This window comes from Musca vetustissima, unplaced genomic scaffold, assembly GCF_032173495.1.
Source record: "Musca vetustissima isolate MV318-11 ecotype Yass unplaced genomic scaffold, APGP_CSIRO_Mvet_v1 utg293, whole genome shotgun sequence".
NCBI classification, from domain to species: Eukaryota; Metazoa; Arthropoda; class Insecta; order Diptera; family Muscidae; genus Musca; species Musca vetustissima.
The window spans coordinates 348,016-361,071 of record NW_026881923.1 but is presented as its reverse complement, the minus strand read 5'-3'; the positions used below and the strand labels follow the sequence as shown (position 1 = coordinate 361,071).

The following is a 13,056-nucleotide window of genomic DNA, read 5'->3' as shown; positions in this document are numbered from 1 at the left end:
GTGTTCAGAATAAGATGTCCATGTAGATCAACTTATTAACATTTATTTTTTTCGACTTTATCGATTTTTTATAGTCTATATTTGATCTCCTCTACAACATATATTGTATATCATGCCAATCAGAACAATAAACCTAAAGATGGGACCCTCACCTATGGTAAATATACACTTTGATGTGTCTTATCGAAATATTGGTTTAAGACCCCGTGTTTCATTGAACCAAATCCGTTTCAGACAATTTGGAGTCGATTTGCAAATGTACGTTCGTCTGTCTGTCCGGCTGGTGCACACGACAACTCTCGAAAGAAGTAACCGATTTAATTTAAAATTTTCGCATCGTAATATTTATTCTGAACTTGGATCAAATTCGAAGGGGGAAAATATTGGTCCACTCCTTGTTACATCCCCCACAAAATAGTAAAAATTTTGCTAAAAATGTTATAACATACGAACAGACTATACGATTTGAAAACTTTGCAAAACTTTATACTTTAATCAAACATATTTAATGTTTGAAGATGGAACTATTCGGTTCACACCTTTTGGTACCTCCCCCAACATTTAAAATGTGTATAAATCCAATATTAAGCAAATGGAATGTTCGATTTGACCCAAATTTTACACATGGTAATGTTTTTACCTATCCTATATCAAGTCCGAAGATGAGAGCCATTTGTACACTCCCTCTCCTGTATCCAAGAATGTTAACAAGGTATAATTTTACGGACTTAATACACATTCCTAAAGATTCAGAACATCCAAAATCAACACAATATATACCCCAGATACAACCTAATATAGTAAGAGAGTGTGTGTACATATATAAATTTAGTTGATTTTATTTACAGTAATTAAATCGAATATATACTATATATAGAGATTTTAAACAATTAATAACTTTTGTTTTTGCATATATCATGCAACGAAACAATAGCAATGCAGTTAATTCGGAGCAGTTATTTTTTCCCAATAAATAGACAACGGATTTGAAACTATTTAACAGTTATATTTTCAATTTCATAATGGGCACTGAAACCATATACATTCTAGCCGGAGCGGTGCTATTAGCAGTGGTGTGTGTTTAATTAATTTAATGTTAAATTCAAATCGAATACAAAAAAATTAATATTTTTCAGTTATCCTTTGTAAACGCTGAGGTTGATTGTGAAACACCTCCGACATTTGTGGTAAGCTTTGAATTAGAAAAATAAAAGAAAAAAACAAATCAAGTAGTGAACAATTCTTCTCACAAAGGATCCAAAAGAATGCTGCAGTGTACCAAATTTAATATCTGAGGAATTGATTGAAAAATGCAAAGGAAATGAACGTCCTCCACCACCACCAGAAGGCATGAATAATGAGGTTGATGATAACCAGCGTGGTGGACCACCACCACATGCTCACAATCGTCACGGACCACGTGGACACCATGGGCATCATGGACATCATCATCACCATCATGTAATTTTGTTTGGAATCACACCATTGCAGGATATTTTAAATACATTTTTTATTCTATTTAAAGTGTTTCCCATCCTGCCTTTTCAATGAAACTGGCATCTTAATTGAAGGCGAGCTGCAGGAAGAAAATTTGGATACCTTTTTAAGTACTGCTGCTGCTGAATCTCCTGAGATCATACCAATTCTAAAGGAATCCTTCCAGACATGTCATCAAAAATCCTTGGAAATAATGGAAAAAATACGTCAACATTTTGAAAATTCATCTCGGCCAAAACCACCACATCATCATCATTGTTCTCCCCAGGCTGGCATACTATTCCATTGTGCAATGTTGGATACTTTCAAACAATGTCCCGATTCTATTTGGTCTGGCACGGATGAATGTAACAATTTACGGGAATACTTTACAGAATGTATGCCCTCATCTCCAGGTGATAATAATGAAGAGGAAGTAGTCGAAGAAGAGGCTTAAATTGTTTCTAAAAATTAATTAAACGATTTTGCGAAATATATATTGAAAATTAATCATATATACAAATATATATAGGAAGTAGTCGTAGAAGAGGTATAAATTGTTAAAAAAGTAAAAGTGTTTTGAATAAAATATTGAAAATTAATTAAATATAAAAAAATATTGCAAATGAAAAAAAAATGTTTTGAAAATTTTTAATGTATTATTTTTTTTATTATTTAAAAAGAAAATATTTTTTAAACACCTACATGGCATTAATTTTTGGTGATGAATAGGAAATGTATATCCTTTACATTTCTTTAGAAAATATTGTTTAAAAAATCAATAAACTTAACTTTAAAAAGTCCACGTTTATAGACAGTCCTTAAAAATATTTAAAAATCCACGCTCATGGATAGTCTTAAAAAAATGTTGAAATATCCTAAATATTATTTGATACATCCTCGCTTATAGATAGTCCTAAAAATATTATTTGAAATAAATTGTTAAAATATTTACGCTTTTTGATAGTCCTTAAAAATTTCATTTGAAATATTCAAGCTTATATACAGTCCTTAAAAAATGTAATTAAACCAGTAAGGAGAGTAGTAAAGTCGGACTATATCATACCCTTCACAAATTTGGGTGTATTCTACATATGTATCCTAACAGACGTCGCCTCTTCGAAGAAAAATTGGAAATTGAACGAACTTACATATGTGATCTCTTTCTATATATAAACCGACTAACATCAATCCCTACACATGCCATTCTGGACCCTATTGCTAAATTTTGTAACATGAATAGGTCGAAATTATATATGGAAACTATGCTATATCTATATCTCAAATGATTTCAAGGAAACATGCCAGAGATTAATTTATATTAACTTCAGTACGTTGTGTCAATCGGCCTAGCTCTGGTTTTTTTAGTGCACCATTTACTTTGGACTTTGGTATACCATTTACCTAAAATCGAGCGAAACTATACATATATATATATCTAAATTTGAACCGATTTTCTCCAATTTCAATAGGGTTCGTCCTTGGGCCAAATAAATGAGCTGTGTCAAATTTCATCCAAATCGGATTATAAATGCGACATGTATTTTGTTTACAATTTAACATCAACTGGCGGACGGGCGGACATGTATGAATCGACTCATAAAGTTATTCTATGCATATTCTCAAAAGGAACCATGGGTATATCTCGATTCCTTTTGTCTGTTACAAACATATGCACAAAGACATAATACGCTGTACCACAGTGTGGTGAAGGGTATAAAACCTCTAAACTTTTCGAAAGTCCTCAAAATATAAAAAAATCCTCTCTTGTGTACCTAGTCCTTACAATATTATTAAAAAATTATGTTTAAGGTCAGTCCTTACAAAATATATTTTATTTATATACTTTTTATTAAGGTCTGTTAGATTTTTTTTTTTTTTTTTGATTTGCCATTTCACTTATCTTGCATACCTAACGTTCTGCCAAAATCGTGTAACCTATCTAAAGTTTTTTGGTGCCTTCATGGGCTGATATTGTAAGTGTGCGCTTTTTGTGGGATCCATAACGTCCCCATATTCCTTTTTAACTCCATGCCTGCTCTATATCTCTTGAAAATCATGCAGTTTTCCCTCTTCAGATCGGGTAACTGGTCAATGTTTTTTTAATTGGTTTTAATAAGTTTGAGATATTCATCGCTTTCAAATTCAGTTGTTTTAAAATCGAATGAATTAAGTTTTGAGTTTTCGTCTACTTCTAGCCTAGACAACATATCTGCAATTACACTATCAGACCTTCAAGGACTTGGACTTAACTAACACTCAGATCTTTCAAGGACATAAGGAATTTAATTGCGAGTAGAATGCTAGGATGCATACTCCATAGTAGTACTTGAGCAGTGGTCCATGCTTTTTCCAGCTGTTCAAATGACTATAGAATTTATTCGTTAGAGGTGCGTTACCATACAGCTGGAAAAAAAAACGAGGAAACCTCTCACTTCTCTTGTGCTCTTAATTTGTTTAATCGAACGGACTTTTCAGCATCTGTTTTCAATGTTCCACCGCCAATTACAAATTTCAGGCAAATAAGTTCTTCAAAGCAAAATTGTGTTTTGAAAGAGAACGTTGGTTTTGTTTCATGTTTATAATTTGTGATTTTAAAGCATTGGTGTTGAAACTATGACATTATGTGATTGATCAGCCTTGATTAACTTTTAAATAGTGTTCCTCAATGGGTAACAATTTGTACAATCAATTTTCAAAACTCAAATAATTCACAACAAACCTATTGCATCTCTACTACAAAAAACTGCTTTCTTTTCATTCATAAAAGATTTTGTAGCTATTCTTGTAAATCCTCCAAGGTTCTTTGATTTGAAAACACTTGCAATTTGTTTACATTTTGCATTGCACAAACCCATTTGTTTTTGTTTGCATTTCAACCTTATTTTTTGCTTAAAGAAACAATACACAGAATTGATTAAGATTTTCTTTACATTTTTATTTCTTTTACCTTCAAACAAAACACTGTTGTGTGTTTCACCGACTCTCTCAGGATGATGATAGTAGTCTTACAATATATAAAAAAAGAAATCTGTAGTAAAACCCACACACATTTATAGTCGTCAATATCCCCACAACAAGATTTACAAGAAGTAGGTTCTTGGCTTTCTGTATGAGAACAATTTTCTGTTGCCCTTGTGGTGGACACGTTGTACCAAGGGGAACTTGATCTTGGAGTCGTGGAATTGTTTAACATTAACACGGCGGGTCTTGCTAGCGGGGATAGCTTCAACCTTGATGATTTGGATGGAGTGGGCACGGGCACGATGACGGGCACCCATATCACGGTAGCATTGGGTGACAGCACCACCAACAGTCAAGTCACGGTATTCACGGTACATGTTGTGGGTGCCGGAACGGGAATCGTAACGCAACCAGATACCAAAGTTCTTGATTTTGGTGGGTGAGGTTTCGTACACCTGTTTAAGGCTGACAATTTCACCGGTGGTCTTCTTGAACTTTTTCAATTGGCGCAAGAAGTACCAGAAACGGGATTTGGCAACAATGTTGTCGGGAGCAAAGATTCTCATCTTGTACAAAGGAGTTTGAGGCTCCTTTTCGGAGGGCAACTTGCGGCCGATGACCTCGTATTCCTTCAACTGTAAGATAAAAAAGGAAACATATTAGTCAAGAACCATGCAGCACTGAAGATAATACACAAACAAAACAACAACAAAAAATGAGGCAAACACATTTCATATAAGGCAGATTTACATATAGTTCCGATCCATTTGCAATTGATCCAATATTAATTGTATTTATCTCGCATGTTATTTACATGTTGGCGTAATTCATTATCATCATGGACGATGTCGACTTGCAATGTTTTGACAGTTCTCTATAGCAATGCACACACACTCGCACTTCACATACGGTCTCGGCAGCACATGTCGGATTTTTTATTTTATATTTTTTTGCTAATTTAACAATAAAATCACACCGAATTTTTATGATTTCGATTAAATATCATCCCCTGCTACTTTTAAATATATTTGCCACATTTTTCACTAAAGTTTTGTCATAATTTTTCATATTTTTTTAGGGAAAATTACCTGTCCCTTAGCTTTCATTTTGGAAGCGTTCACGAAAAAGGAAACGGAAAGAGAAAAGACAGCTGTTGTGTCTTTTTAGTACACTCGATTTACCAGTGCACAGTAATTGGGAAGTGTACGGAAATGTCTACGCTACAACACTGTTTGAACAATAAGGCAAATGCAACGCTGTGATTTAGGTTCACAAGGGAAATTTATTTTTTATATATAATAATAATTAAATTGTTAATAATTACAAAATATAAAAAATAATCGATAATTTAAAAGGTCATTGTTATCATAGAAAATATATTCCATATCTGGAATAAAATATTTTAAGGTCGTGTAGACCTCGGAAATCCGTTCAAGAGATGTTGTTTTCAATACTATGTCAAACAAATTCAAATGAAATTTAAATATGTTCAAATTTAATTGACATTAAAGCTATATTTACGCAATTCGAATTAGAGTTGGGAAGAAGGTTCGATATAAGGAGATGCTTTTGAAAGCGTATTCTCATGTGTACGAAAAGTACTATATGGTACTATAGTTGGTACAAATTTCAATTAGAGTAACAAATCGAGCTGGAATACTGAAAATTGCAATTAACATTACTGAGGGAGTGTACGAAAAGTACTAAATCGTACCATAATTGGTACAATTTGGGTGAACCGATACAGTGGGAACGATAAAGTTTGGAGTCAGGATTACTATAGTGGTGTAGGATGGGGTTCAGGATTCAGTTTAAGAAATTAATAATTATAGGTACTAAATGGTACTAAGTTTGGTACAATTTGAATTTTAGGTGAACCAATAGATCTAGAATCGTGAAATTTGGTGTCAGGATCACTGTTGGGGTGTGGGAATCCTGAAACTTGGACTTATGATCACTGTGTCGGTGAAGGTTCAGGGTACGTAGGAAGTTTTGGAAATTAGTACTACTGTGTACTAAATTTGGTACAATTTGAATTGTGGGTTCACCGTTAGAGTTGGAATACTGAAACTTGGACTTAGGATCACTGTGGGGGTGAAGATGAAAATAATAATACAATATTAAATGTTCTCAATATGTCGGAATCATATGGTCAATCTAAATAATTTCAAATAGAACAAAAAATTACTTCTCTTTAAAGTATGCCACAAAATACGTTACCATTTGATATTGTTGCTTAACAAAAATGTGACAGCTGATAAAAAAATTGAAATTTTTTTCATTTATAATTAATATTACTAATATAAGAAAAAATTAATTGAAAAATCGCCAAATGTGACATTTAATTTAGAACTTTTTGCAGGGTTAACCTACTATATGAGGATTTATTTGACATATATGCAAAGGAAATGACAATTTAAACCCACTGGATTAAATAAATCCGATGTAATGTAAACGTACTATAAGGTATGTTTTGTCAACATAGAAAAAATACACCTCTACGTTGTGGTCTACAATGTCAGAATAAATAAAAGCAAATCCAACAAGTCGTTATATCTGTTCATTTGACATATATTTAAAATGTTACTAAAAATGCGAAAAATTAATAGAATGTCAGGTTTCCTTTTCTAATGGTTTACATATTGATTCATTCTCAAATCATACATTTCTTCTTACCAATGTGGTAAAATTCTATAATCAGAACGCGTATTTATATTTGTTTATATTATTTTTCATTTTATTAATTATATTTAATGGAAATAATTTATTTGTTTTTTACCATACAAAATTAAATTTTGAAAAGTTCCCGTACTGCAAGAATCTACGTTTTCCCTTTATGATATCGGAAAAAATAGTAAAAACTTGTAGATTCTTGCAGTACGGGAACAAACTATTTGTAGACCTCAAATAAATTACAAATTTAATTATTTTGCCATGTACTGTAACCAGCTGTTTGATTAGATCAATGTCGATTTCTATAACCCTACCATGTATTGAATATTGTTTTTTAAAGCCCTATTCTTTTGTTTTGATTCATGATCTTAACTGATCTATTTCCCTCATTCCCCACAAAAAGACGACAAATTCAAGAAAATTTTGTTTTTATCAGTTATTCTCTGCTATCGGTTTATTCGTTTGACTTAAATCCAACTTAGCAAGTTCAGTTTTGTTTATTCCAACAACTTCATTGAATAATTGGGATATTATCCCATGACATGCAAGACGAATCAATTTCTTCAAGCCCTTCCTCCTCCACAAATAAATCCATACGCAATGCCAGAACGTTAAGGAAGAAGTGCAGGAGAAATCTAAACAAAAATGTGGAAACCTCAGAGAGAAGTGGAAGCAAGGAAGAGAATTTACAATTTTTGTACTATGATTCCGAAGGCAAGGAGGAGGACATGAATAAAACCTTTGTGGTAACATCTTCTCTTGTAACAGATTATATACCTTTTGAAATGGAAACATTGCTGATGCAAGCTGATCGTCAATCCTTAAAACCTAAAACAGTAAATGTGCCTCCAATTAATGAAGAATTCCAAACATGCCAAAGACTAGTGGAAACTGAGTTTAGGGAAGACTGTGAGAGATCCCGTGATAAAGAAAAATCATTTTTCATTACTGAATCGGAGTTGTTAAATTGTTGCAATGAGGCTGATCAAATTCTTGTTGTGGAATCGACACCAAACAAAAGTCTGCGTTTGGTAAATTCAATACTCGAGGATTTTGCCCTGTCGCCATTTACAACAAAATCATTGGAGACAAGTACCACACACAATTGGGAATATAGTCCACAATTTATATTGAAACAAAAGCCCGAAAAAACCTATTGCCGTAGGAAGCAGAAAAAGATGCGATTAAGTAGGCGTTTGGAATTTAATGAGTCGGCTAGTAAAGCAGATGACAAAGTACACGAAAAGGAGGAGGAAGACTGCTTGAGTAATGGTAGTTCAGCCATGTCAATACAGGAAATAAGTCAAACTGAGGAGGATGAAGACATTTTGAATACCACCAATACGCCAGATTTAAGCGAACGAGTTGGTGGTAATCTTTTGAATCTCACAACTTTTTTCACCCAGGAAAATTCACCGGGGAAACAGGAATCTCAGACAAGTCATAATAATGTTGCTCTGCTGCAACAAGATATCGATTGTATGCGATTGGTATATTCACAAAGAAGCCAACACTTAAATTCGTATAATTCTGATGAAGATTTTTTGGGTTTCCCCCATGCATCAGAGGATGAAATATCTTTGCCCAGTGAAAATTGTGAGGAGGAAGTTATAAATAAAACCTTGGTTAGTCCTCAAAGTCTGCAAATGTCTAATGATGATGATCGGGAAATGAATTGTGATGAGGAAGGTAAGGATAATAATTTAGTGTGTTCTTCAAAAGGGATTTATTTTTATTTCTTAATTGTTTCCATTTTTTATTTCTAGATGATGATGTCATGGTTCCGGAGACTGAAGGTATCTATTTATTCATATTGATTTTTATTACATTTTTATATTCTAATTATCCATTTACTTTTAGCCGTAACTAAACCAGATTATCAAGAAAATTGGTATGATGATGGTTCAGATCTTTTGGCAATGATCAGAACTCAGGAAGTTTTATATCAGAAAAATGAATTCCTAGCAGACAAAGCTACTTCCAATGAAAGTACTGACTTGAATACAAATCAAAAAATTGCTACAAACGTTGGCTTTAAAACAGCTTCTGCCAAACCTATTCATATCTCAAAAGAGGCTGAAATGAAGGCCTTAGAAATTTGCCAAAATTTACCCGAATTAAATATGGCAAAGGAAAAGAAAGGCAACATGTTCAATGAGAAAACAAATATAGCCAATATGGGATTCCAGACTGCCTCTGCCAAACCTATAAACATCTCAAAGGAGGCTGAAATTAAAGCTTTAGAAATTTGCCAAAATTTACCCGAATTAAATATGACAATGGGATTCCAAACTGCCTCCGCCAAACCTATACATATCACAAGGGAGGCGGAAATGAAAGCTTTTGAAATTTGCAAAAATTTACCGGAACTAAAACCACTTTCGAATTCCAAAACTGTCGATAAAAATAAAAACTGTGATATAGGATTTAAAACTGCCTCCGCCAATCCGATACTCATCTCGAAAGAGGCCCAAATGAAAGCATTAGAATTACTAAAAGATTTACCAGAAATCGATTCCAAAGAAGATAAAAAGAATGACTTTAAGCCACCCATGGATGTGGAAAATTGGTTTCAAGAAAATCCTACTATTGATGATAAGCCTTCAACATCTAAAATAGCTACTCTCAAAAATGATAACAAAATCGACGATTATTGGGAAAATGATGCTGAATTGGCGGACATGGTCTTCAGTGAATGGCCTTTAGAGAATTTGTTGCAAGAAAAGTCATCAAAGACTAATGAAAATGTATCAGAGGAACTGCAAACAGCTGGTGACAAACACATTGAAGTTGAATCCAGTAAAGCCAGTCTTCTGCAAGAATTTTCAAATGAAAAAAAACTTGATGCTTGTTCCCAAGATCTCTTAAATTTGAAACTCAAAATATGGCATAAAAATCAGCAACCAGAAAAATCATTGAAATTAAATTCAAATTCGATTGGCTTTCAAACGGCCGCTGGTAATGGTATACAGGTTTCCAAAAAAGCCAAAACAGCTGTGGCAAATCTTCTAAAAGAATTCCAAGCGGACATGAATTGCCATAATTACGAAGAGGGATTAAATGAATTGAAAAATAAAATACAAAGGAAACATAAAAATTTGGAACCGGAGAATATATATAAAAATCATGAATCTGCTGTAGTTGATAAATCCTTGGATGATGGTTTTCGAACAGCTGGTGGTAAAAAACTACAAATTTCCGAAAAGGCTAAAAACTCTGTTGCCAATCTCTTAAGGGAATTTCAAAGCAGTTGCGATTTCAATGATTGTGAACAAAATTTGGAGGAACTGAAAACCAAACTGCAACACAAAAATCAGGAATTAAAAAACAAAAATACAAAAACTTCAAATCAGGAAAATGAAAAGATAAACAATTTACAGGATGTAAATAACACCGATCTTAAATTGCAGATCGCATCAAATGGTCTTAATAACTGTCAACTAAATGGCTTTCAAACTGCTGGTGGCAAAAAAATTAACATTTCTGCGAAAGCCAAAAAGGCAGTTGCAAGTCTTTTAAAAGATTTCCAGGATACGAATGAGAGCAATTTTTATGATTATGAAAAATGCCTTAGTGAGACTAAAAATAAACTACAAGCCCGGAATTGTGAATTGAAATCCATGAAACAATATTGTGAAAGGAATTCTCTCAAGGAGAATACTTCTATGAATACAACATTATCCCTAATACCATCGACATCAAAACAAGTAAACCTTAATGTGGATACACCAACTTCAATAATGAAAAAAGGTCCGGAGTGCCCTTTGACATCTCCAATAAACAACTTAACTACCAAATCCATTAGTTTAAATAACTGTGATAACACTGCACTGCCATCTACTTCGAAACGTCCATTGGATAATGTAAGTACACCCCTGCCACCATCAAAACGCATTCAACAATCCTTTTCAGAACTTTCAATGCAATCACCACTCACCCATCACTCAACCACAAAGTCACTAATCTCAAGGAAAAATCTATTATCACTTAGCAAGAAACGTAAACAAAGAAAACACTCCTCATGTAATAATAAAATCATAAATAATTTAAACGATGATATGGAACAGGACAACGAACCGCCCAAAAACTTAATCGGTGACCAACAAATAAAAACACCATTGAAAACCAAATCCCTGTGTACTGTAAATTCTCCATGGACACCAAATGTAAATGAATTCTTTAAAAATGCTCCCACTTGTAGTACACCACGACTTAATGCTGCATCTCAACATCATGATCCTCATCATCAGGAAATGCAAGAGGATTTCAAAACCATTACATGGGAAGAAGCAAATAATTCCGTCAAACCCACCAAACTTCTGGAGGAATGTGGTAGTAACATCACATTGAATACTTCCTCCACCCCACCAAGTGTCAATGATCGCATTGGTCGTTTAAAAATGTATGGCGAAGCTCCTGCCATTACACCCATTGACATCACCAATAATTGTCGTCCTTCTGGTCTGAGACGTACCCGGCGAAAAATTACAAAAAATAATTCCACAAAATAAATGCAAACAAAACTGAAAACCTGATTAGTTTTATGTAAGTATTCGTTTTTCTAACTTCTAAGTTTAATTACCATCATTTACCACTATGATGGATGTACATACCTATACGATTTATTTCTAAGTGAAGCCTCGCCTTGATGTATATATGTATTATGTGTATGACTGTATGTATTAAAAAAAACAAAAACACAAAACTGTTCAAAACCAATGGATATTGTACACGTTAATATTATTGTTTTTCTGTTGTTATTTTTTTCTCATTCTGCTATTTGTTTTCGGTTGACTGCTGTTTCGGTTTTTACTCCACCGTATATTTTGTATGTGAAAAGATATTGACATCAGTTAAGTGCCTTGGTTGTTAATAAAAACACTGCACTTCTGTATATAGAGGGAGAAAATTAAAAAAAAAGAAAATAACGGCGACGAAGGTATTATAAACGAAAATCTAAAATTTGGGTGAGTTTTTCTGTGCAATTTTGTGTCCTTAGCTTGGGAAGCCTAACGCATACATCCTTATTACAAACTGCATTTTCCATAAAACTACCTTGCCCATAACTATGTGGTTAGTGTTGTTTTTATAATCGCCTCCATGGGTTTTACAGTATGAATTATCCGTTCTTGACGTTAATTGTTCTATTGTCGTGGCTTTGTGTTATCCATAGAGTTTTTTCTTTACAAATTGTTCATGTTTTTATTAGGGCTTCCTAGGCATTTTGGGAAATAACAAAAATGAAAAGAGCATAGCCGTCGAGGTGTGTATTATTACAACCATAATAAACGCTGAAAGTATTTAATCGGTCAAAAATGTTTTCCTTGAAGAACATTGATATCTTTTAAATAGTCTCTTGTCGACACACATATATGATATTGATAAAAAAAAATGTTCATCCAAACAATACTTACATATGTGACCTTATCGTGGCACACTTAAATATCTTTATCAGTGTAAGCAATTAAAAACAGAATCCATTTCGGTTGGCACGAACTTTTTGTACTTTCCATTAAATTAAAGCCAAAGGGGATTGAAGTTTCGTTTAAAAATCTCCGTTTTATGCCCAAAAAATATGGCCATAGTATGGAGGGTATATTAATTTTGTCATTCCGTTTGTAACTCATCGAAATATTCATTTCCGACCCTATATATATATATATATATATATATTGTTTATCAGGGTAAAGTTTTAAGGCGATCTAGCCACGTCCGTCCATCCGTCTGTCCCTCCGTCTGTTGTAATCACGCTATCTCCTGAAGAACTTGAGATTGAGTCATTTGTCTGCATGCAAGTTTCGTTTAAAAATCTCCGTTTTATGCCCAAAAAATATGGCCATAGTATGGAGGGTATATTAATTTTGTCATTCCGTTTGTAACTCATCGAAATATTCATTTCCGACCCTATAAATATATATATATATATATATATATATATTGTTT

At 33.3% G+C, this 13,056-nt stretch overlaps 3 protein-coding genes across 3 annotated transcripts; 2 read left to right on the top strand and 1 right to left on the bottom strand.

The window, feature by feature from the left end:
• The first annotated feature begins 1,022 nt into the window (after positions 1 to 1,022).
• Positions 1,023 to 1,933, top strand: LOC133328027 (general odorant-binding protein 67-like). The gene is made up of 4 exons (XM_061536577.1): positions 1,023 to 1,073; positions 1,137 to 1,187; positions 1,255 to 1,461; positions 1,526 to 1,933. The coding sequence occupies exons 1-4, from the start codon at positions 1,023 to 1,025 to the stop codon at positions 1,931 to 1,933; spliced, it is 717 nt and encodes a 238-aa protein (XP_061392561.1).
• Positions 1,934 to 4,545: 2,612 nt separating this feature from the next.
• Positions 4,546 to 5,632, bottom strand: LOC133328016 (large ribosomal subunit protein eL20). Its single transcript, XM_061536566.1, has 2 exons — positions 5,529 to 5,632; positions 4,546 to 5,075 (listed from the first exon to the last, which is right to left on the bottom strand). Exons 1-2 carry the CDS (start codon positions 5,544 to 5,546, stop codon positions 4,560 to 4,562), a joined length of 534 nt encoding a protein of 177 aa, XP_061392550.1. The 5' UTR covers positions 5,547 to 5,632; the 3' UTR covers positions 4,546 to 4,559.
• Positions 5,633 to 7,655: 2,023 nt separating this feature from the next.
• Positions 7,656 to 11,624, top strand: LOC133328026 (uncharacterized). Its single transcript, XM_061536576.1, has 5 exons — positions 7,656 to 8,802; positions 8,880 to 8,909; positions 8,974 to 9,640; positions 10,031 to 10,149; positions 10,255 to 11,624. Exons 1-5 carry the CDS (start codon positions 7,656 to 7,658, stop codon positions 11,622 to 11,624), a joined length of 3,333 nt encoding a protein of 1,110 aa, XP_061392560.1.
• Positions 11,625 to 13,056: the final 1,432 nt, after the last annotated feature.

Excerpts from the sequence above, each read along its gene's own strand:
- LOC133328027 (XM_061536577.1), top strand. The coding sequence starts at position 1,023 with ATGGGCACTGAAACCATATACATTCTAGCCGGAGCGGTGCTATTAGCA. Across the intron at positions 1,074-1,136 it reads GAGCGGTGCTATTAGCAGTG|TTATCCTTTGTAAACGCTGA; the intron begins GTGTGTGTTTAA and ends AATATTTTTCAG. Across the intron at positions 1,188-1,254 it reads AAACACCTCCGACATTTGTG|GATCCAAAAGAATGCTGCAG; the intron begins GTAAGCTTTGAA and ends CTTCTCACAAAG.
- LOC133328026 (XM_061536576.1), top strand. The coding sequence starts at position 7,656 with ATGCAAGACGAATCAATTTCTTCAAGCCCTTCCTCCTCCACAAATAAA. Across the intron at positions 8,803-8,879 it reads AATGAATTGTGATGAGGAAG|ATGATGATGTCATGGTTCCG; the intron begins GTAAGGATAATA and ends TTTTATTTCTAG. Across the intron at positions 10,150-10,254 it reads ATTCCAAGCGGACATGAATT|TTGATAAATCCTTGGATGAT; the intron begins GCCATAATTACG and ends AATCTGCTGTAG.